The 23,587-nt window shown below is 42.5% G+C and overlaps 1 protein-coding gene across 2 annotated transcripts in view; it reads left to right on the top strand.

Annotated features, from left to right (window-relative positions):
- The first annotated feature begins 6,088 nt into the window (after nucleotides 1-6,088).
- The window catches only part of ZDHHC14 (zDHHC palmitoyltransferase 14), a 75,090-nt gene continuing 57,591 nt past the window's right edge, over nucleotides 6,089-23,587 (top strand). For both annotated transcript variants that reach the window (XM_075267711.1, XM_075267710.1), the window contains exons 1-2: nucleotides 6,089-6,208; nucleotides 9,449-10,676. In XM_075267711.1, the coding sequence (XP_075123812.1) occupies nucleotides 10,435-10,676 (242 nt within the window). In that variant the 5' untranslated portion in view covers nucleotides 6,089-6,208; nucleotides 9,449-10,434. The remainder of the gene's footprint in view (nucleotides 6,209-9,448; nucleotides 10,677-23,587) is intronic.

The following is a 23,587-nucleotide window of genomic DNA, read 5'->3' as shown; positions in this document are numbered from 1 at the left end:
TCCACCATGAATTGGTCCAAACTGGGGTTTTTAGGGGCTCCCTCCACCATGAATTTCCCAAAACTTGGCTGTTTAGAGGCTCCCTCCACCATTAATTGGTCCAAACTGGGCTGGTTAGAGGCTCCCTCCACCATGAATTTGCCCAAACTGGGCTGTTTAGAGGCTCCCTCCACCATGAATTGGTCCAAACTGGGGTTTTTAGGGGCTCCCTCCACCATGAATTTCCCAAAACTTGGCTGTTTAGAGGCTCCCTCCACCATGAATTTGCCCAAACTGGGCTGTTTAGAGGCTCCCTCCACCATGAATTGGTCCAAACTGGGGTTTTTAGGGGCTCCCTCCACCATGAATTTCCCAAAACTTGGCTGTTTAGAGGCTCCCTCCACCATGAATTTGCCCAAACTGGGCTGTTTAGAGGCTCCCTCCACCATGAATTGGTCCAAACTGGGGTTTTTAGGGGCTCCCTCCACCATGAATTTCCCAAAACTTGGCTGTTTAGAGGCTCCCTCCACCATTAATTGGTCCAAACTGGGCTGGTTAGAGGCTCCCTCCACCATGAATTTGCCCAAACTGGGCTGTTTAGAGGCTCCCTCCACCATGAATTGGTCCAAACTGGGTTTTTTAGAGGCTCCCTCCACCATGAATTGGTCCAAACTGGGCTGTTTAGAGGCTCCCTCCACCATGAATTTGCCCAAACTGGGCTGTTTAGAGGCTCCCTCCACCATTAATTTGCCCAAACTGGGCTGGTTAGAGGCTCCCTCCACCATGAATTGGTCCAAACTGGGGTTTTTAGAGGCTCCCTCCACCATGAATTTGCCCAAACTGGGCTGGTTAGAGGCTCCCTCCACCATTAATTGGTCCAAACTGGGCTGGTTAGAGGCTCCCTCCACCATTAATTGGTCCAAACTGGGCTGTTTAGAGGCTCCCTCCACCATGAATTGGTCCAAACTGGGCTGTTTAGAGGCTCCCTCCACCATGAATTTGCCCAAACTGGGCTGTTTAGAGGCTCCCTCCACCATTAATTGGTCCAAACTGGGCTGGTTAGAGGCTCCCTCCACCATGAATTGGTCCAAACTGGGTTTTTTAGAGGCTCCCTCCACCATGAATTTGCCCAAACTGGGCTGGTTAGAGGCTCCCTCCACCATGAATTGGTCCAAACTGGGCTGGTTAGAGGCTCCCTCCACCATGAATTTCCCAAAACTTGGCTGTTTAGAGGCTCCCTCCACCATTAATTGGTCCAAACTGGGCTGGTTAGAGGCTCCCTCCACCATGAATTTGCCCAAACTGGGCTGTTTAGAGGCTCCCTCCACCATGAATTGGTCCAAACTGGGGTTTTTAGGGGCTCCCTCCACCATGAATTTCCCAAAACTTGGCTGTTTAGAGGCTCCCTCCACCATTAATTGGTCCAAACTGGGCTGGTTAGAGGCTCTCTCCACCATGAATTTGCCCAAACTGGGCTGTTTAGAGGCTCCCTCCACCATGAATTGGTCCAAACTGGGTTTTTTAGAGGCTCCCTCCACCATGAATTGGTCCAAACTGGGCTGTTTAGAGGCTCCCTCCACCATGAATTTGCCCAAACTGGGCTGTTTAGAGGCTCCCTCCACCATGAATTTGCCCAAACTGGGCTGTTTAGAGGCTCCCTCCACCATGAATTTGCCCAAACTGGGCTGTTTAGAGGCTCCCTCCACCATGAATTTGCCCAAACTGGGCTGGTTAGAGGCTCCCTCCACCATGAATTGGTCCAAACTGGGTTTTTTAGAGGCTCCCTCCACCATGAATTGGTCCAAACTGGGCTGTTTAGAGGCTCCCTCCACCATGAATTTGCCCAAACTGGGCTGTTTAGAGGCTCCCTCCACCATGAATTTGCCCAAACTGGGCTGGTTAGAGGCTCCCTCCACCATGAATTGGTCCAAACTGGGTTTTTTAGAGGCTCCCTCCACCATGAATTTGCCCAAACTGGGCTGGTTAGAGGCTCCCTCCACCATGAATTGGTCCAAACTGGGGTTTTTAGAAGCTCCCTCCACCATGAATTTGCCCAAACTGGGGTGTTTAGAGGCTCCCTCCACCATGAATTTGCCCAAACTCTGCTGGTTAGAGGCTCAATCCACCCTGATTTTCAAAACAAATGTTGGTGCCAACCTCAACTTACTACAAGGGCCAAATTCACTGCTGGTGACAAGCTCTCCTCACTGCAAGTGCCAAATACACATGTTTCAAGGTGTTTTCCTACTGTCAGAGAGGTGGTATTGAGTGTGTAAAGTGTGTAGTTGTTAGGCTGTGATGTTGGGGTAATAGAGGGTCTTTGGTGTGTTAGATGCCCCCAGACATGCTTCCCCTGCTGTCCCAGTGTCATTCCAGAGGTGTTGGCATCATTTCCTGGGGTGTCATAGTGGACTTGGTGACCCTCCAGACACGGATTTGGGTTTCCCCCTTAACGAGTATCTGTTCCCCATAGACTATAATGGGGTTCGAAACCCATTCGAACACACGAACATTGAGCGGCTGTTCGAATCGAATTTCGAACCTCGAACATTTTAGTGTTCGCTCATCTCTATTCCTCAGTTACAAAGATGTGTAAGGAAAATATTTGTTCTCGTACCGTGTTAGCCAGTGGGTAGGAAATATAAAAAAAACTTCATAGTCTTCAGTAGCTGACACCTTTTTAATGGCTAACTAACAATGATGACAGATTACAACGTTTCGGAACTCTAGGCTCCTTTCTCAAGTCAATTTACTTAAAAAAGGAGCCTAGAGTTCCGAAACGTTGTAATCTGTTATCATTATTAGTTAGCCATTAAAAAGGTATCAACCACTGAAGACTATCAAGTTATCAGTTACAAAGAGTCAGTTCTCACGTTTAAGAACGCACTCACCTCCGCAAAGCAGGTCTACTTCACCACACTTATATCTGCACTCTCTCGTAATCCCAAACAGCTATTCACCACCTTCAACTCCCTCCTTCGTCCTCCTGCGCCCACTCCGATGTCACTTATCTCAGCTGACGACTTTGCCTCCTACTTCAAAACTAAAATTGACACCATCAGAGACAGTCTCACCCTACTCCCCAGACAACTAGAGATGAGCGAACACTGTTCGGATCAGCCGATCCGAACAGCACGCACCCATAGAAATGAATGGAAGCACCCAGCACGTACACTTTGCCGGCGGCCGGTCGCCGTGCCAGGTGCTTCCATTCATTTCTATGGGTGCGTGCTGTTTGGATCGTCTGATCCGAACAGTGTTCACTCATCTCTACCGATAACCCATCCACCCAACTGCTCACTGCTCATCATCCTTGACCTGTTTCTCCACCATCACTGATGAAAAACTCTCCTCCCTAATCTCCAAATCCCACCTCACCTCCTGCGCGCTTGACCCGATCCAGTCACATCTCATCCCCAAACTCACTTAAGTCATTACTCCATCCCTAACCCTCCTCTTCAACCTGTCTCTAGCCAATGGATCCTTCCCCTCTGCCTTCAAACACGCCACAGTCACACCTATACTTAAGAAGTCATCCCTTGACCAGTCCTCTCTGCTGGCCAGAGTTCCACATTGTTTAGCAGCTTTAGCCTCCTTCCTCTCCTCCCGCTTTCTTAAATTCAACATGGATAAAACAGAGTTCATCATCTTCACCCCACCCCGTATGGCCCCTCCACCTTACCCATCTATCAAAGTTAACGGAACCACAATTACACCTGTCCCAAAGGCCCGATGCCTTGTGGTAACCCTGGACTCCGACCTATCCTTCAAGTCACACGTTCAAACCCTCAACACTTCCTACTGCCTCCAACTCAAGAACATCCATCGAATCCGCTCCTTCCTCACCCCTGAAACCACTAAGATGTTCGTCCATGCCCTCATAATCTCCCACTTAGATTACTGCAACACCCTTCTACATGGACTCCCAGCAAACACCCTCGCCCCCCTCCAGTCCACCTTAAACTGTGCTGCTCGTTTAATTCACCTCCCCCACCGATCTGTATTGAGTGCTCCCCTCTGCCAGTCCCTCCACTGGCTACCTATAGCCCAGCGAATTGAGTTCAAGCTACTAACGCTAACATACAAAGCGATCCACAACCTGGCCCCTCCATATATCTCTGAACTAATCTCCTGCTACCTGCCCACACGTAACCTCAGATCCTCCAATGACCTCCTACTCCGCTCTACTCTCATCCGCTCCTCACACAACCGTCTCCAAGATTTCTCCCGTGCATCCCCCATACTCTGGAATTTCTTACCAATACACATAAGACTGACCCCACAATCACAGGCTTCAAGAAGGCCCTGAAGACTCACCTATTCAGGAAGGCCTACAACCTCCAATAACACTATCACCGCACCCCCATCTGAACAGTCTCCTCCTCTCCTTCTGTCTCTACCCCCTTCCCCCATAGATTGTAAGCCCTCGCGGACAGGGCCCTCTACCCACTGTGCCAGCCGATCACTGTTAGGGGGCGTTCACACTACCGTTGGTGTCCGTTATGAAGGTGTCTGTTTAAAAGAAAAAAAACAGACACCTATCATAACGGACATTAACTGACACTAACTGATGTTAATGTGTCCGTTTTTTTAACTGATCCATTTAATGGATCAGTAAAACACGGACACATTAGTATCAGTAAGCATCAGTTAATGTCCGTTTTTTATACTGTCCATTTTTTTCTTTTTGCTGTTTATGCTTTCTGAGCATGTGCAGAAAATAAACGGACAGAAAATAACGGACAGTAACTGATGGCCATCAGTTAGGGGGCGTTCACACTACCGTCTGTGTCCGACAGGTAGTGTCCGCTCAAAATCTGGCACGGACATTAGGAGCGAACACTAGCTGTGTCCGTGACACCTGTCATTTATTTAAATGGGTATCGGGTGCGTTCTTTTGCACTCCGTGCCCTTCCTTCCCTGTCCGCAAGTGAAGATGTCCGACTTCTCAAGCGGACAGAAGAACCCTACATGTCGGGTTTTTCTGTCCGCTTGAGAAGTCGGACATCTTCACTTGCGGACAGGGAAGGACGGGCACGGAGTGCAAAAGAACGCACCCAATACCCATTTAAATAAATGATAGGTGTCACGGACACATCTAGTGTTCGCTCCTAATGTCCGTGCCAGATTTTGAGCGGACACTAGGAGTGGACACTACCTGTCGGACAATGACGGTAGTGTGAACGCCGCCTTACTGTCCGTTGTTTGTCAACGGATCCTTAACGACACAAACGGACAACAGATGAAATCCCATTGAAATGAATGGAAATTGTAACGGACACAGCTAGTGTCCGTTGCTAAAATCTTGAACGGACAGTAGCAACGGACACTGCTGTCGGACACAAACGGTAGTGTGAACGCCCCCTTAGTATTATGTCTACCTGTATATTCTGTGTACTGTATGTAAACCCCCAAATGTAAAGCACCATGGAATTAATATAATAATGTAAAGCACCATGGAATTAAGGGTGCTATATATATAAACACTCATAATAATGGACTGTTCTTCTGGAGAGGTTACACTGTATAGAGTTACAGTTGACTGGAAGCTTGCTTGGGTTATATTCACGTGAGGCAGTTACATGTAAGTAGCTGTGAGTGCTGGAGATATAATCTCATGTAACGTATAGAACACTGTTTGGCCATGTATGAATGTATGGGTGAGTCCAGTGCCCAGCACACATAGGGGGGATCCTCTAATTCAGACTCCTATAAAGTAGACCCAGTAGTGGCTACAAAGTGTGGCTGCGCCTGATGTCCCGGCTATACCCAGCTATCATGTACTGGAGCTTCCATGGTGTCGCTGACGTCAGGCGCACGGCATGCTAGGAAGTGTAGTTCACAGTGCGCCCGGAGCTGGATGTGGAGCGATGACGCACCGGTCAAAACGTGCAAACAATCTCCAGATGTAGCCGAGCCCCGGTTCATCACTTCCAGGAATACCCTATGCTATAGAACGGGCGGCTACTACGTACGGCCGCTATGCCCTCTTGGGAATTGTAGTTTATCACTGCCAGGCCAAGGCGTTACCTAAAAAGACAATCCCCTTCCCGAAAACTGCAACTCCCGTGCTGCCCCGGTCAGCTCCGCCTCTTTAGGGCGGGGCAGGGCGCGTCACCGCAGCCGTTGCCTGTGTGTGTAGGTGTGTTGTGGAGCTCAGTCGCCTGCAGGAGGCGGAGAGAGGCAGGAAGGCAGCGGGAACTCGGAGGCTGTCACACCGGGGCGGAAGGTGCGTTGTTGTTACCAGTGTGTGAGGAGAGCTCGGAGATTTGCGGGCGTGTGCGGCCTAGTGACTCTCGTCTTATCGGGCTCAGCCTGCTGACAATGGGCGGCGTGTGACGGGCTGGAGGTGCTGTGGTAGTCGGCTGCTGTGTAGGAATGTGAAGCGCTCCGTGCAGCTGTAGTGTGAGCGCGCTGGGAGCCTCGGCTACTAAGCTGGGCTTCCTGGCCACTGACTCATCTGGGTGAAGTCCTGCCGATGATGGCTGCTGCTGCTGGACGTGCTCGCCTTGTGAACTTGGAGGTGGCAGGAGCTTGTCTTTACCATTTTCTTACTCCTTATCATTTTCTGTGATTGAACTAAACAAGGAGGCGACCATACCCGGCCCAGCACCGGCACATCCCTCTGCAACTTCTTCCCGATGAGCTGCTCAGTATGCCACCTGTATACAAGTTGTGTATTAGTAACCAGGGGCTGCCTGCAGGATGAGACCATGACAGTGCTGGAGATACAACAGGCCATTGGATTCTGTGTTAGCCAGTCAGTGAGGAACACTGGACATAACCACGATCTCCCCCTTAGAAGTCGGTAACATATAGAAGTATGAGTAAGGTCATGGCCCGGACCTCAGGTCCTGTTTGGGACACTGAACCACCAGTCCATGATCACCTGTGGCTGACAGTGTGACAGGAGATGCTGTGTCTGTATCACTGGAGGCACACGCTAAAATAGTCCTAACCAGCTACAAGTACATCATCTAGTAGCCAGAGACCACGAGAATAATATCCTTCCCAATCGGGGTGTCTGTTGCCGAAATATTATTGCTTTTCTTGATATACTAATGAGCTGCTTGGAGCAATGAGGGGGTTGGCATTGCTCTCATCCTACCATAGGGCTATGCTTTCTACCACCAGTCCCTCCCTGCTCTGTTTGTACAATGCTTAGCCCTATCAGTCATAGCAGAGAGTCCGCTCTTTGGTGCAATGTGAGGAATGTTGCCGCCCTTATTGCACAGATCTGATCATTAGTGTATCATGGAAAAAGCTAAAATAGCAACAGATTCCGATCAGGAAGCAGAAAAAGCATTTTATTCAGGTGAACCCCAGCTATCTAACTTTGCCTATAGTTCAGTAGGGGCTTTTCTAGTTACAATGTCTTTAAAGAGGAGCTTTCACCAACTCCAACAAGTAGCTCTGTGCATCATGTAATAACTGCTGCTCCACTGATTCTGGCACACATGGGATTTTTCCGCTAACCCACACTATTCATGAGCAGTCAGTGCTGTTAGTTTTGGTGCCTGATATGCTATTTAGGCTCTGTACTGTCAGGAGGGCGGTAACAGGCAAGGGGTGTGATTCTGAGCTCTGACAATGGCTGCCTCTGATTGGAGATCTTACCCTTGGTTCACATCTGCGTCGGTAATCCGTTCGGGAAGTCCACATGGGGACCCCCTGAATGTACTACTTAACGCATTTGCAAGCAGTGTGCAGTAAAAGCACATGAATCCCCATAGACTATAATGGGATCCGTGTGCTTTCCACGAGATCTCTGCACGAGTCATGCGGACAGAAAATTAGATTGTGAAGTACTTTCCTGTCCGCATGTTCCCTGTGAACAGCTCACGGCAAGCACACGGACCCCTTTATAGTCTAAGGGGATCCGTGTGCTTTCACTGCGCACTGCTTGCAAATGCGTTCGGGGGGTCCCCGTGCGCATTTTCTCGAACAGATTACCGATGCAGATGTGAACGAGGCCTTAGTCACACTGCCTTGCCTGACACTGCCCTTCTGACATCACAGGTTAAATAACACATCAGATGCCAAAACTAACAGCACTGATTACTCAGGTATGGTGGAGGCAGAACCTGTTAACTAGGATGCTAGGAGTTGGAAAGGTCCTCTTTAAATAGGTTAATCTACCGGCCAGTTCATTAATAAAAGATCATTGAAGGTCTAACACTTTATCTAGTTGATCAGCTTTTTTAAGGTGATGTTGGGAGCAGTGTGACATCTTCACTGTTTTGTATCAGTGTCTGTTTCATTGTGGCTATGATAGCCTCATCCAATAGAGTTGAATGGAACAAAATTAGTAGTCTTATGGCTTCTATGAAACCGACTGTGCGCTTCAAACAGCTGATCAGCAGGGTTTCTGGGTGTCATGCCCTTACTGATATCTTATTGATGAATTTTCCTGAGAGCAGGTCATTATCATTAATAGAAATAAACTGGACAGCCCCTTTACAGGGATTCTACCACTAAACCTTTTTTTTTTGTGGTTAAGACGTCGGAATAACCTTTAGAAAGGCTATTCATCTCTTACCTTTAGACGTGGTTTCCGCTGCGCCGTTCCTTAGAAATACCGGTTTTTACCAGTATGCAAATGAGTTCTTTCGCAGCGATGGGGGCGTCCCCACCCCTGACAGAAGTGTCTCCAGCAATGCCTCCTTCTTCATCAGCAGCGTCATCTTCAGCATCTTCTTCCACTGCAGGCTCGTAACTTCTAGGCCTTGGGCAGAGCTGACTGCGCTGGCGCACAGACCACGGGAAAATGGCCGCTAACAATACTGTGCAAGCGGCCATTTACTCGTGGCCTGTTCGGTCTGCTCTGCCTAGAAGTTAGGAGCCTGCGGCGGAAGAAGACGCTGAAGATGACGCTGGAGACGCTGTAACGGCAGCGGTGGGGACGCCCCCATCGCTGTGAGAGAACTCATTTGCATACCGGTAAAAACCAGTATTTTTAAGGAACGGCACAGTGGAGACCATGTCTAAAGGTAAGAGATGAATATCCTTTCTAAAGGCTATTCTGATGTTTTAACCACAAAAATAAAAAAGGTTTAGTGGTAGAATCCCTTTTAAGTTTTGTTGTCTGCATTGTATGAATGGACCAACAGTTCCCACAGGCACTGCACCACTTCATTAATGTCTATCGAGACTGCTGGAGATGGCTTAGTACAGAGCGTCACTATCTCCAGCAGTCTCGATCGACCTTAATGGAGTGGTTTATTGTCTGTGGGAGAACAGGCCCCATCATCAGAGGCAGAGTTCCTAGTGATTGGAGTAATAAGCAGCAAATCCCAATGTAAGATATATTTGATATTCGTAGTAGATAAATCCATAGTGTAAGGACACACCATGTGCCAGTCTGTCTTAATTGTTCTATCTGTCTAGCTTTATATGTAAAGCTGCTTTTCTTTGAGCCATGATTCATGTTTCTTTTAACTCCTTTTTCTCTGTTTTTGTTCCTTTGTAGTACAAAATGCGCACGCCTGGTGTTAAATGCAGCTTTCAGAAGCTAGGCTGAATGACTGTAAAGGGCAGAAGATTCCTGTGGATTGTTGTAATGCCATTTACAGAAAGTATCTACTGGTCATTTAGCTTTCCTTCCGTGTCTATAGATTGACTCAAATCTGTAACGGGACTTGAAACATTAAAGTCTCAGAAGTCGGATGTATTTTCATGCTGGTTTGTTGCTGCTACTTCCTCCATATGTAATGACAGTCCTTCATCGGTTGTTAAGGAAGGGAGTGGATTGCGGTATAACAGGAAGCAACCTAAATAGAAGCATTTTTTTCACAACTCTCTTGGGAAAGGTGGTTTTACCATAGATTCACGTTGCTTTGCTGCTATAACTTTTTTTTTTTTTTTTTAATGCTTTGTCTGGATGATATAGGCTCAATGTTACATCCTTCCAAGTATGTTTAGTATTCTCATCCAGCATTATAATCGCATGCCTCCTGCACTATAAATTGTGATGGTGAATGTATATTGGAAACCGTGTGGCGAGTGGAAGAGAGAATCTACTTGGCCTTGTGAAATTAAGGTTTCTTTTTTGCCGCTCATATGACTGCCAATGCAAAAAGACACTGTAAGCAAAATATAAGGAACTGCCTAAGGAGCACGCTGCACTCAAAATCTCAGAAGCTGGGTTTCTTCCCTCCGTAACTGTATATTCGCCAAGTGTTAACAAGCATCTGATCACGCATATACTGGATAGTAACTTAAAAGGGACCTGCTTTCTTAAAGGCCCTAGCACCTTCTCCGTAACATGGTATTAAGAAAATTGGAAACAAGCCAGGTTTGAGTTCACACTGAAAGCTTGGCTACTTTTGTTGACTGGTTTGGTCACCGGTGGATTACCATTATTTGACTGGATTGCCTTCATTTCCTGCCAGGATTTTATACATCTATATTGTTTACTTGCATCTATATTTGTAGATATACATAGCTCTCTCTTTAATGACTCCAGGAGGTGGGCCCATGAAAGAGTGTGGATACAGTGAAATTAATACTCGTGGAACCTCCCCCATGGAGTCTCCCCACAAAAAGAAGAAAACTGCTGTAAAGCGAAAATGGGAGGTTTTTCCTGGAAGGAACAAGTTCTACTGCAATGGCAGGGTTATGATGGCCAAGCAAACTGGAGTCTTCTACCTCACCCTGATCCTGATTATGGTCACCAGTGGGCTCTTCTTTGCCTTTGAGTAAGTGGTAATTCTTTATATCTTACATAAAAATGTTGCTTTCCTTTGCCTGATACCAGTTGAAAATAGCCATTTCAGTGATGTAATGTTTAACAATTTATTTTACGGCTGCCCCAGATAAGATATTGCTGCATGTCTCAAAAGACACATGGAAAATGTATTAAGACCACTCTCAGAATGAGTGGTAAATAATATATAACCTTTTGTTTCCAAATTAAAATGTACTAGAGGAACTGAGCAATATCGTAAAATATAATACTCCGGACTGCAGTTTCCACCAGGATCATTATATCTGGTCAATATATGTATGAGATCAATAGGGGAACAAATGGTGGGGCTACAGCAAGTGAATTTAGGACAGTGGTCTCTATCATGTTACTTTTTTAGACCGAGTAGCAGCCAGAGAATTTAGGAGCATAGATTCTGTATATACTCGAGTATAAGCCGAGGCCCCTAATTTTACCACAAAAAAACTTGGAAAACTTATTGACTCGAATATAAGCCTAGGGGGGGGGGAAATGCAGCTGCTACTGGAAAATTTCAAAAATTAAAATGGTCGTAGTTTTTGGGTGCAGTAGATCCTGGGTGTTGGGAAAGGGGAGGGGGTGTTTTGGTTGTCTGTCTGCCCCTTCCCTGAGCTTGAGGACTCCCCCCCTTGGAATCCAGTCTGGCTGAATATAGGGTATCTGCAGTGCTCCTATTAACCCCTTCCCGACGGTACAGGAGCACTGCAGATACCCTATATTCAGTAGACCGGGCACTTTCAGACACAGGGATGCCTAATGTGTATGTGTTTCACAGTCATTTTCTACTTTTATGTTTTCTAGGGAAAGGAGGGATTTAGAATTTTTTTTTTTTTATAAAGTTTTTTTTTTTCCACTATTTCATGGGAGATTCTATACATTGATATTGCGACAGGTCATAGACCCCCCACCCTCCCCCTTAAATTTTTTTTTTTTTTTCTTTTGCTGACTCGAGTATAAGCCGAGGGGAGCTTTTTCAGTACAAAAACTGTGCTGAAAAATTCGGCTTATACTCTAGTATAAGCCCAACTCCTGAAGTCTAACAGAATGCTTTAAAAAGGAAACTCAAGATTCTAAAATGCCCCACAGGTTCTTGCGCTAATTGAAGTGGAGGGCCTTATATGCAGAGAGGTGCCCGCTGCCCTTGCCTTCCCCAGAAGAACAATCACAGGGGCTAACCAGTCCCTTATGCAAGAGCAGGAGGTGCTGGTGACAGATCCACACCAGTATCTGCGGTCCCACTGAATTCCCCCTTTTAACCTGACTCTTGCCAGCCTGGGGGAATGCAAACAGTCTAAAAGAATAACAGCAAAGTGGCCCATCTTTTGCACAAATATAGGTCGTCCCACTTCTATGCCTTTTTTTTTTTTTTTTTGCCATTTTTCTGCTTTAGCAAATTGCCACCATAGTGGTTATTGGTAGAGAGATCGTTGCACACCACATATTATAGGATTTTATTATTTATTAGAAATGAGGCCATCAATCTGTCATCCAAGTTGGTTAAAGGATCCCGATGATCTTTCATTCTACACAGGCTGGTGTGTGTGTGTGTGTGTGTGTGTGTGTCCATGTCTCTTAGGCGGGTACCTCATCAATAGGCGCATTCACTTGATGTAGTGTCAATAGCGTATCCTAAAGGGGAAAAAAATCAGGCCAGAAGAAATATCTACTACTGTGCCTTGTATGGAGAGCGGCTTCGTCACTGTAAACATTTTACAGGTATGATGCCTACCTGCTAGAAAGTAGGATATCAGCGGGTGCTTATCACCTTTTAGAATAAAAGGATGGTGGCTGTTTCATTTTCACAGGTTTCATTTGACAGGTATGTGCTTTTTAATTTTTTGGGTTTGCATTTACTAAGAGCAACTACTCACGCTAGTTGAATATAAGGGGGATTATCCTATCTATCTGGGAGTTATTTGGGCTAGTGGAAGAATTACTTGTGTGTCCATAATTGCAGTAGGCCATGAGTGACAAGAGCTGGTCTTATGGAGATTTTGCATTATTACTAGAAATGAAATGTATCATGGGTGTATTCATGTCTCTCTGTCCCAACAGGCTTGGTTTGAAACTTATTTTGTTTGTTTGTGAAGCGCTGTGTTGTGCTAAGTATAGGGATATAAGGAGCATCGGAGAGAATGTGTCCTACATGGGCCGCCTTCAGGCCCGGCACAGATAAGGAGAAGACAAACATAACTAATGTCTTCCTGTGAAAAATTGTAACTTTACACAAACACGTTTCTTTCTATATTCCTGTAGATCAAAGCTGTTATCACACTAGTTTTTGGTCAAAATGGCACAGCTTGTTGTTGTATTCTTTCCAGTAACAAATCCAGACCAGATCTGCTCATTACAAGTCACGAAGTGTAAGGGCTTGTTCAGACAGCTGACATTCACAGATGTGGTACACACTGAGCCTGATTGACCAGTTGCAATGAATGGGGCTATATATGCTAAAGTTTGTTTTTGTTTTTTCTAACAATTGCATCAAGAAAATGTGATCATCCTTCCATGTGTCACATTGATTTCTTAGAGAGTCTGTCAGCAGCAAAGCTGATATAAAATGAGACTCGTCCATGTAGGGCCATTGAAAGCAAATCAACCAGTACCTTGGCTTGGCTAGTATCATGGCTAAAAGATGGTCCAAAGTTCATTAAAATGAGTTTTTGAAAAATTCTAAAGATGCTGCGAGTTCTACTTGGAGGAGAGGGTGGAAGCAAGCTTCTGACTGTCTTACCGCCCTCCTCTAGGGCTGCCCATGTCACTAGGATTTAATGGGTAGTCGCTGTGCCTGCTCACTGTGTCTCTTTGTAAGTGTACACACAGCTCAGTCTGCACTTGTGCTGGAAAAGGCAGGATTTGGATTGGGCAGATGTAGGCTCTGGGCTTGTAGTCAGTGTAGCGCCTGACATTGCACTTACATCCTCATCAGCATAGGTCAAAAAGTCGATTTTCTCACTGTTGGACATCTTTTTGCCACTACAGTCACTTTTTTGTTCAGTGTAAATGGCCATGTGTGTCATAGCCAGGTTAACTTTGACCTTTGTGCAGACACTTTGCACAATGTCGAGCGTCCTGAACCTGTGTTCTCATGTAATGTTGGGTGCCAAAAAGTTTTTTGTTTTTTTGGGGTTTTTTTTGCTGTATATTATATGTGTAGTATAAAGTTGAGCATTTTCTAAATGACCTAATAGATGGAGTTTAAAAAAACAAAAACAAAAAAAATAAATTTATTGACAAGGAGATTTGCCGCTATATGTTTTCATGGAAAATATTTAAAAATTGAAATTCAGTAATTCTTATGAGCAATATTAATGCAGAAATTGTCCACTGGGAATAGGCCATATAAGAGACTTCTGTTTTCTGTGGCGATTTCCTTGCCATCTCACTTTTCAGCACACCGATGGTCACAACGATCATGTATATTTAGATAAGACACAGAAGTCAGTGTTTTAAGAATTTTTTTTTTAACTTGGTGGCAAAAATTGGAATTGCTAAATTTCTAGAATTTTTATAACTATAGCTATTCATTTGGAAAATGTAAAAATATCAACAAAAATTCTTTAGATGGAACATTAAAAAAAAAAAAGAAAAAGTGATTTAAACAATAGATCATTTCTTGGAGAGACGCTCCCTTTAACCCGTTTATGCCTAGAGTTCCATTATTGGAACTCAAAAAATACAACCTCTGGCATAAATGGGTTAAAGCGGGTTTTCCAGAGTTGTAATTTACTTGCCTGATCTGGGGGTTGCTGATGATGGATCCAGGGGTTCAGGTGACATCATGCCCTGGGTCTTGTGATCTGAAACAATGTTCTGCCTGATCTCTAGCTGTGAGATCATGGGTGGCGTGACCCAGGGGTGGAACGATTCTTCGGATCACATGACCCAGGTGTTGACATTGCCATCAACAGTAATCCCTGGATGAAGTAAGTGTTTGATCAGTGATGGGTGATAGTGGGTAAACCTGCTAGATCTTCTTCATTCACATTAAGATGATCTGTCCAAAGTTTATGATACGTCAATGTAAACGTTCCAGAAAGCCACTTTAAAGTGTGCACTTTTGATAAACATATTTTGTTTTATCAGAAGGAATTCTAATATGCTTCCAGGGCTGTAAAGTGGGTAGGCCAAACCACTGACCTCACTGCCTCTATTTTTCCAGAGCCCGACACTGACTCCTTTATAATCGGCATAACATACTCGCTAAGAAAGTACCGGTAATGTGCAACAAACTATGCGTCTACTTACCCACTACCAATAACTGTATCATTTAATAATTTTATCTTACTTTGTTTTTGACGCCACAGCTCTGGATGGTTGTTCTATTATGTCTGACCCTACTTAAAGGGATCCTATCATTTAGAATGTATTTTTTTCCTCCCTAACACGTCGGAATAGCCTTAAGAAAGACTAATCGTCTTGGCAGAGCCGACTGTGCATGCTCACAGGCCACAAGAAAATGGCTGCTTACTTACTGTGTAAGCGGCCATTTTTCTTGTGGCCGCGGGCATGCGCAGTTGCCTCTTCCCAGGCCTGAGGCCTACAAGTTTCACTGCCTACGCTGGAAGGAGACACAAGAAGAGGATGTTCCTGACGAAGATGGAGGCAGCGCTGGAGAGAGTTCTCTGGCAGCATTGGGGACACCTCCAGTACTGCGAGAGAGCTCATTTGCATACCAGTAAAAACCAGCATTTCTACCGAACGGCGGCGCGGAGAAGACATCTAAAGGTAGGAGATGAATAGCCTTTAAGACTATTCCGACGTGTTAGGGAGAAAAAATACCTTCTAAATGATAGGATCCCTTTAAGAACATATAGGACACTGTGTGCAATGTGAGTTTTGTGCCTTAAGGTAGATGCAAGTTCTCTGTCCAAGTGTTAAATGCAATGATATATTTATACCATAATAAAGTCTAGTGATGTAGAAGGTCTTTCATTGAAAGGAAACAAAATGCCTTAGAGATTTCTTAAAGGAATTGCGTAATCATACGCCATTTTAGAGGGGTTTTAATCTGAAAACCCACAATTTCAGCTGTTTTGCTGTTAATGTGCATGGGAATGTCACTACATCTTCACTACTTTCATCCTGGTGCAACAGAGTTGATATCATCTGTTAGCCTTTAGTTCTACCAGGTGCTTATTCCATTTCAGACAAGATGTTGAATGAAGTCTGTTGTCTTGAAGTCCAGCTGATATGTCTATAGGGTGATAATAAGCAGTGACCCCCAAACAAAAAATATGTATCCACTTGTTTTTACTGATATACTATAATTTAATACCGTGTCTTTCAAACATTGTGTCCCCTATCCGCTTGTACGGTAGTTCACACAGACTAAATACTGTTTTGCTATATATGACCTTTTGATACAGCGCATAGCATCATACATGTTTTATTTGATTTCCACGGGTTAGATGTCCATATTCGTCTGGGTTTTTTTTAATGACTGCATTAACAATATTGATTCCAGATATCGAAGATGTGAGGCAGGGAAGTGCTTATACAATGTTTGCCAGTTTCTGAACTAATGGAGTCTGTTACGTCTAAATATAGAAATGTGATCGCTTCAGCAACCAAAACCAAACCACAAGTCATGTAATATTATTATGCCTTGTCATGGTGTCCATCTCAGCACATAGGGCCAAAATAACATCATTTTGTACTGTATATTTTAATATTGACAATAAGTGTCTACACTGAAGAAAAAAAAAAAAAAAAACATTAAAAATGTTTCCCCGCAAACTTAGCCAAGTTTAAATTTGTAGACTACGTTTTTGCTAATATAAATAACAATTTTGCCGAGTTTTAAAGATCTTCATTAACTATCTTAGTGGTGGTGGTCTTCAATGCATGCCAATGGATACGACCTAGAATGTAGGAACTTTTTGTGCTCAGTCACTTGTCAGAAATCCAACCACTGAAATGATATACTGGGCACTGCTTGCAAGCCACGCTACACAATAAGTCAAATACTAAAAAAACTTGCAGGCTATAAAGGACGCTCAACCCACAGGATTTCAAATCCTATAACAAGTCTTTAACACACAACGTTAAAAATTATAATGCCTTCCATGGGTTGGATATATCCATTAAGTTAGATAGCTGAAGGTCTATAAAGTGCAGTATGTTAATGTAGAATACTTACAGGAGGATGTATGTGTATGTGTCTGTTTTTGTGATCACTCAAGTGTTGTCACTATTAAAGAGGTTGTCCAGGCAACAATGGGCAACCCTTTTAACTTATAAATCAGCTAGGGGCATTAAAAAAAAAAAAAAAAATCACTCACCTGTCCCGATGCTCTGGTGTCCTCCCGGGGCGTTCAGTTTCTTCTGGTCTCTTCCAGAGTTCTGCTGATGGGCCTAAGCGGTCACAAGAGAAGAATCGCCAGGAGAATACCGGAGCATCGAGGACAGGTGAGTATGTTGTTTGGTTCCCCCCCCCCCCCCATATGCCTCCAGCTGATTTAAAAGGGGTGTCCATTTTTGCCTGGCCAACCCCTTTAAGTATGTACTATATGGGCTTAAAAAGAAAAACAGGAATAAAAAATACAAATATAACCAACATATTGATGTACTACTTAGTTGCGTGATGTAAAAATGCATCAGTGTTCCAATTAATAGTAGAAAGTGAGCATGTGCCTCGTCCAGATACATCGATATGTACACAGATAATAACTGGACCAAATAGAAATACTACCGAAAGTACAGCTGAAACTATGAATTATTGCATATGCTACAGGCTGTACAGAAAGAGAGATAGGTAGGAGTTTTACTTAGTTGGTTTTTCCATGTCAGGGTCAGACATGCCTGATGCGTATTACCCTCATCTGGGTTACCTCAGGGGATTGTCAGAAACTCAGCCATGGTTTCCTTATACTTTACACGAACAGTATAAAGAAGAAAATGTTTGTTCTCGTACCGTATTAGCCAGTGGGTAGGAAATATAAAAAAACAAAAAACTTTATAGTCTTCAGTAGTTGATACCTTTTTAATGGCTAACTAATAATGATGACAGATTGAAAAGTTTCTGAACTCTAGGCTCCTTTAAATTTACTTGAGAAAGGAGCCTAGAGTTCCGAAACGTTGTAATCTGTCATCATTATTAGCCATTAAAAAGGATAAAACTTTGGGAGAGGGAGGGGGTGATAACTATGCACACAAGGCGTTAGTCAGAGGGTTGAGAAATTGTACAGGATGGGGGTAGAAACACTATGCGACAGGGAAGGATGTTGGACATTTAAATATGGCAGCTGCTTATCAGATAAGGAGTCACGGAGGCAATACCCACAATCGTTACCTTTACTGATCAGACATTAACCACCCGTTAACCCCCATCTTGATTGTATCACATGGTGTCCGCTATTTTGGTGTGGATTGCTGGCCTCTAGAACAAGATCCAAGCCAGAAATCCATTCCCTTGACAGCCGGGCGCCTATTGAAGGCTCCCAGGCTTGTCTGGCATAGACTTTTTGCACAGAGCAGCCTGTAATAAGCCATAATTTTCAATGCATTCCATTGAACCCCTTGGAGTTCAAGACCTCAAAAAATTACACTTTAAAATTTTTTTAATTTTGTCGAAAAGCACCTGATATGCAAACTTATTTAAAAAAAAAAAAATTCGTAAACGACGATTGCCATAGTGGGAAAAAATAATCCAGAGCGAAATTGCCTCCAATTAAAATTTTGGATATAAAGTACCGTATATACTCGAGTATAAGCCGACCCAAATATAAGCCGAGGCCCCTAATTTTACCACAAAAAACTGGGAAAAGTTATTGACTCGAGTATAAGCCTAGGGGGGAAATGCAGCAGCTACTGGAAAATTTCAAAAATTAAAATGGTCAGAGTTTTTTGGTGCAGTAGCTGCTGAGTAAGGGGAGGGAGTGTTTTGGTTGTCTGTCTGCCCCTTCCCTGAGCTTGAGGACTGAGTTTTTCTTCCCCCACTTGGAATTCAGTCTGGCTGAATATAGGGTATTTGCCCTATATTCAGTAGACCGGGCTCTTTCAGACACAGGGATACCTAATGTATTTCACAGTCATTTTCTACATTTGTATGTATTCTAGGGAAAGGAGGGAATTAGAACTTTTATTAATTTTTTTTATTTTTTTTATTTATTTTTTTTTGCACAATTTTATGGGAGTTTCTATACATTAATATTGTGGCCCCTCCTAAAAAAAAAATTGTAATTTTTTTTTTTTTTTTTTTTAATGCTTGCCGAGCCATGGCTTCCTCCTGGCGGCAGCAACCTCCAGCGTCGGCCCGTTCATTTGAGCCGACTCCGGAGGGGGAAACCGGGACGGTCGTGGCAGGCGGGTTTTGACCCGAGAGTGACGGGGTTTCCTGCGTCACTCTCAGTGCCAAAATCTGCCCCACCGCCCCCCGTGTGAACGAGCCCTTAGTCCATGGTCATGTGATGAACAGGCTTTCATTTTATTGGTATCGCTGTATCCGAAACATCCTGCACTAAAAAGCTAGCAATTAAACAGATTGGGTTTCTTTTCTTGTGAACCTAAGTGTAAAAGCCAAATAGTGGTCTATTATTCTGTGTGCCTAAATAGTAATTTATGCCCACATTGAAAGGACTATACGTTTTCTGCCACACACTATGGGATGCTCGCCGGAGCTGCACGCTCCACCATGTTTATTAGATAAATAATTGTAAAGAGACGTTCATGTTCAACAATTTTGCTTGGTAGTTCTACATTCTGGGTTTTTTCCCGGACTTGTGTGCTTTATGCTAGCAGCCTGAGACAAATCCAGTAAGTTTAGTAGTCAACGACACCTTGAAAATGAAGAGGAAGGCAGTGAATTTAAGTACAGACTGTAAATCTATTTATAATAGTTTTATAACTACATAGACATTTTATCTAAACGATTGCAGATGCGTTTGTCGAGTCACAATAAACAACATTTTTCAAAAATGTCCAAGCCTTGCTCACATTGAGAGTTGGATGTGTATTTGGCTTTGGTCATTAGGAGAAGTATTTTTACAATGTGATGCATTCCCATCAGGAGGTTTTTCCTATGTTGGCATCCATGCACATTAACAAAATATATTTTAATTTAAAGGAATATCACTGAGTTTCATGACCATAAAGGCTACAAAAATGAGGGAAATCATAAAATTATCATTCTTTTTTTTTTTCCCTTTCGATTACGGTTTAGGGCTTTTTCACACCACTGTAGCTTTGGTCTGTCTCTACAGTGGACAGTACACGGACCCATAGAAGTGCATGCTTGAGTATTTGTCAACAGTCTCCACATCCATCTAGTCTATAGACGTATGTACTTGCCACACTGAGTCTGACAGCGACTGAAATGATTTCTTGTGCATCCATGTGAATCTGTTCTTCATACAGATTATAGATTATTAGATTATCTTGCTCCTACTTCTGCTCAGTTTCTAATGCCCTTTCCTTTGTGGCGTTGTGTTGAGTTTAAGGTTTTGTTTTTGCAATGATAGGCTGGGTTCACACCAGTGCTTCAACTCCATTTGGGGTTGCCGTTCCCGCACCCTCTTTAAATACGTGGAGAAAAAAGCGCTGCGAGCGCTCATTTTTGGGCAGAAACCTAGCACCCTCCATTACAGTCTATGGGGGTTTGCGGGTGTTAAATATCTTGTATTTGCCGGTGAGACTTGTGTCCACTGTTAAATATCCGGACCTGGCCTTGTCCACGATAGGAAGAAGTCAGCTTGTTATAAATCAGTGTAGAGGTTTATTAATATCTTGAAGGAAAACACAGGAACAGGGAAAATGTCCAAATAACACAAATATCAGTCAATTGTCAATAGCTTACATCTTCAGAGAAGTTAAATCATCTGGATATCTTGTAGTTACAGCTTTGTTCATGCTTGTCATCTGGTTGGTGGACTTGGGTTGGTTACGACGTCCATGGATGTCCATCTGCCTGGACCACCCACCCTGGTGTTCCCAAAGACAGACCTCCTGGTCTTCCCCTGGTCTTCCCAAAGACAGACCCAGACATGTGTATTTCTTACTCATTTATATTCATGAGAGTGGGTGTTACCTTCCATCTTGTAGCTATGTAAGGAGATTTCTAAAATAGTGTACTCTAACCGCACCCATGTTCCAAGAATATAAGACTATGATGTCAGTAGAGTGTTAACCCCATGTCTGCTAGAGAATATTGTAAATATATAATATTTAACATTTCCCCCTTTTGAGAGTGAAATATCTGTTTGAACTCTCAAGATATACCATACAACAATATTCATACAATTAGATTATATCTTCTTTCTTCTTTGCTGAATACTGGAACTTAATTTTCATTAATTGTCCATATAACAATAATTTCATCAATTTGCGATACATTTTGACATTAATAAACGTTATGGTATGTTATGGTAAACTGTGATCAAAGACGAAAACAATTTGATCCACTATCTAACCTACACCTGATGAAGGCTCTTCTTTCATCGTCTGGTCTTCTGGTCATCTTCCATCATAATAGAAGGCTTACCACAAATGTAGTTCTTGACATAAAGTCCTTTAGATTTCCTCCATGTTGTGCAGATATTATAACATTGTCCATTAAAGTTCATATTATGAAGATATTGATATAACAAAGTCCATATGTTATGTTTCACTTTACCAAGACATAGACTGTAGAGGAGTTTCCTTTTGTAATTCCCTTGACCACCTGTCACTGTACAATCATGTGACACTTCTGGAGCAATATTGCAAAAGCAAGGCAAGTGTGAATTCTGACATCATCCCTGCTGCTTGTCAGTAAGGTTCAGTCCTGGAATCTCAGTCTCTTGGATACACAATATCTGTGTTCGGGTTTTATCATTCACAACCCTTTTGCTCACCAAACAACTTGAAGTCTTGAAATAGAAAGGATTCCACCAAACATTGATGAGGACGTCTTTATATCTGTCCAATCTTCAGCTGATCAAAGGTTCCAACCTCTAGTAATAATTTTTAAACACAGTCCTTGGCATAAGCTTAAGCATATAGCATCATACCTTCAGATTTTGTCTTTTCCCGCACATCTTCTTCTTGTAACTGTTAAAGTCTTTTTATTAACATTTGATATCAAACTTTATCATAATCTTGGACTTGATTGAAGAAAAGTTTTCTTTCCCTAATAGCTAAGCCAAATTAGGCAATTAACTAAACTATAATATCACAGTGTACCATATCATTCATTTATTTATCATACTTCTCTTTATATTGTATCAATATTTATATTTGACTTATAAAATATTGATATTCAATACATTTATCAAACTATCTGATAATAGTACTTTGGATACAATAATCTATATAAACATCATATATCAACATATATATCTTTATATCTATATGTATGAATATATATGTGTACTTTACTTGTGATGAGAAATTGCAACATGACTTTGAAATATAATGTGATTTCATTATTAACTACCATTCTATAGACAATCACTATATTTATTCTTCAGTTAGAACTTTTCACCAATTATACTAAACATATATTCCTATATGAATGTGTTATCATACTTATCATACATTTTCTAAAGTTTAATCACTTTATTATCCTTTTTAATAAGAAATAATTTTATTTTGAACTTTACTTTATTAATTATCATTGTGTTCCTTATCTGAGACACAATATTAACCCTTTATTCATAAAAACTTATGTGACTAAAGTTTCCTCTTAACACCTCGTCTCTTCACAGACTCCTGTGTCCTTTTTTAACCTTTCAGATACCTCCAATACCAAGAATAGAGACAACACTTGTGCCAACACACTCTTGTCTCTGTCTTAAACTTAACTGTATATATTCTTGTGTACTGGCTGTATGTGAACACCATACATATGAAATAAGTATACAAAACATAAACATTTCAAAATATGTCACATCCTATAATCAGAAGTTTGAAGAATAAACCAGAGACTATCTCTCTTGATATCCCATATCCTTTGATGATATTATACGTCTCCTTTCATGAAGATGATTAGCTTATCTCATTTGCATATAAGACATTTATGTTTTCCCAATGTTTGTTTTCCCAATGTTTGTAGATGTTGATGTGTGTAAGTGTATGCAAGTGTGTGCGTACATGTAAGAATACATAATCAATAAAACAATAATACAATAAATCAATACTGGCTATAACTAACTAGATTTTCTGCCATAACTAATATATTTATTATCCCATGATCCAATTACCCCAATAAACCTTTATTGTTTGTCAGGTTTGAACAAATATATTGAAGAGCTATCTATATCTTAGCCAAAAGCTTCTTCTTTTGCAACAAACTATTCACAAACTAAAATAACCTTCACCCTACTGCATCTGTCACCTTTCCTCAGCTCATGTGACTTAAACACTTGGTTTTCCTGTAGGTATAAACATATGAGGTTCCTTTCAATGGATTTCAAATATATTTGCTAATTTCCCAGTTTAATATAGAGGATCACATAAGATAAAAAATAGAAAGAAATAGAAAAAGAAAATAGAAATAGAAAATAGAAAGAATAGAAAAAGAAAATAGAAAATAGACGTCTTTTTGTTGGATAGATGTTTCTTTTTCCTTGTTGGATGCATCCTGATTTTCTTAGGCCTAGTTGTGATGTCACAGATCTGTTGTATACACCAGTCGACACATAACACTTAGCACTTATTCTGACCAGCCCATCAGGGTCACAGGTCACAATGTGTTGCTGTCAATCAACTGACCACATGAACGGATATTGATTCACAATAAGTAAGAGCTCCATGCCTAGTTGCATGCCTTCATACATAATGGATTATAACTTGAAAATCCTAAAAACATGGACTTTACATGCAACTATTGAAAAACATGCTTAAGGTAAGTTATAACTTCTATCACTTATCATGCATTGTTATTAGTCACACCATGTTAATTTGTTT

Source organism: Leptodactylus fuscus, chromosome 3 (assembly GCF_031893055.1).
Source record: "Leptodactylus fuscus isolate aLepFus1 chromosome 3, aLepFus1.hap2, whole genome shotgun sequence".
NCBI lineage: Eukaryota > Metazoa > Chordata > Amphibia > Anura > Leptodactylidae > Leptodactylus > Leptodactylus fuscus.
The sequence above is the reverse complement of the archived record's forward strand: the minus strand, read 5'-3'. Positions and strand labels throughout refer to the sequence as shown.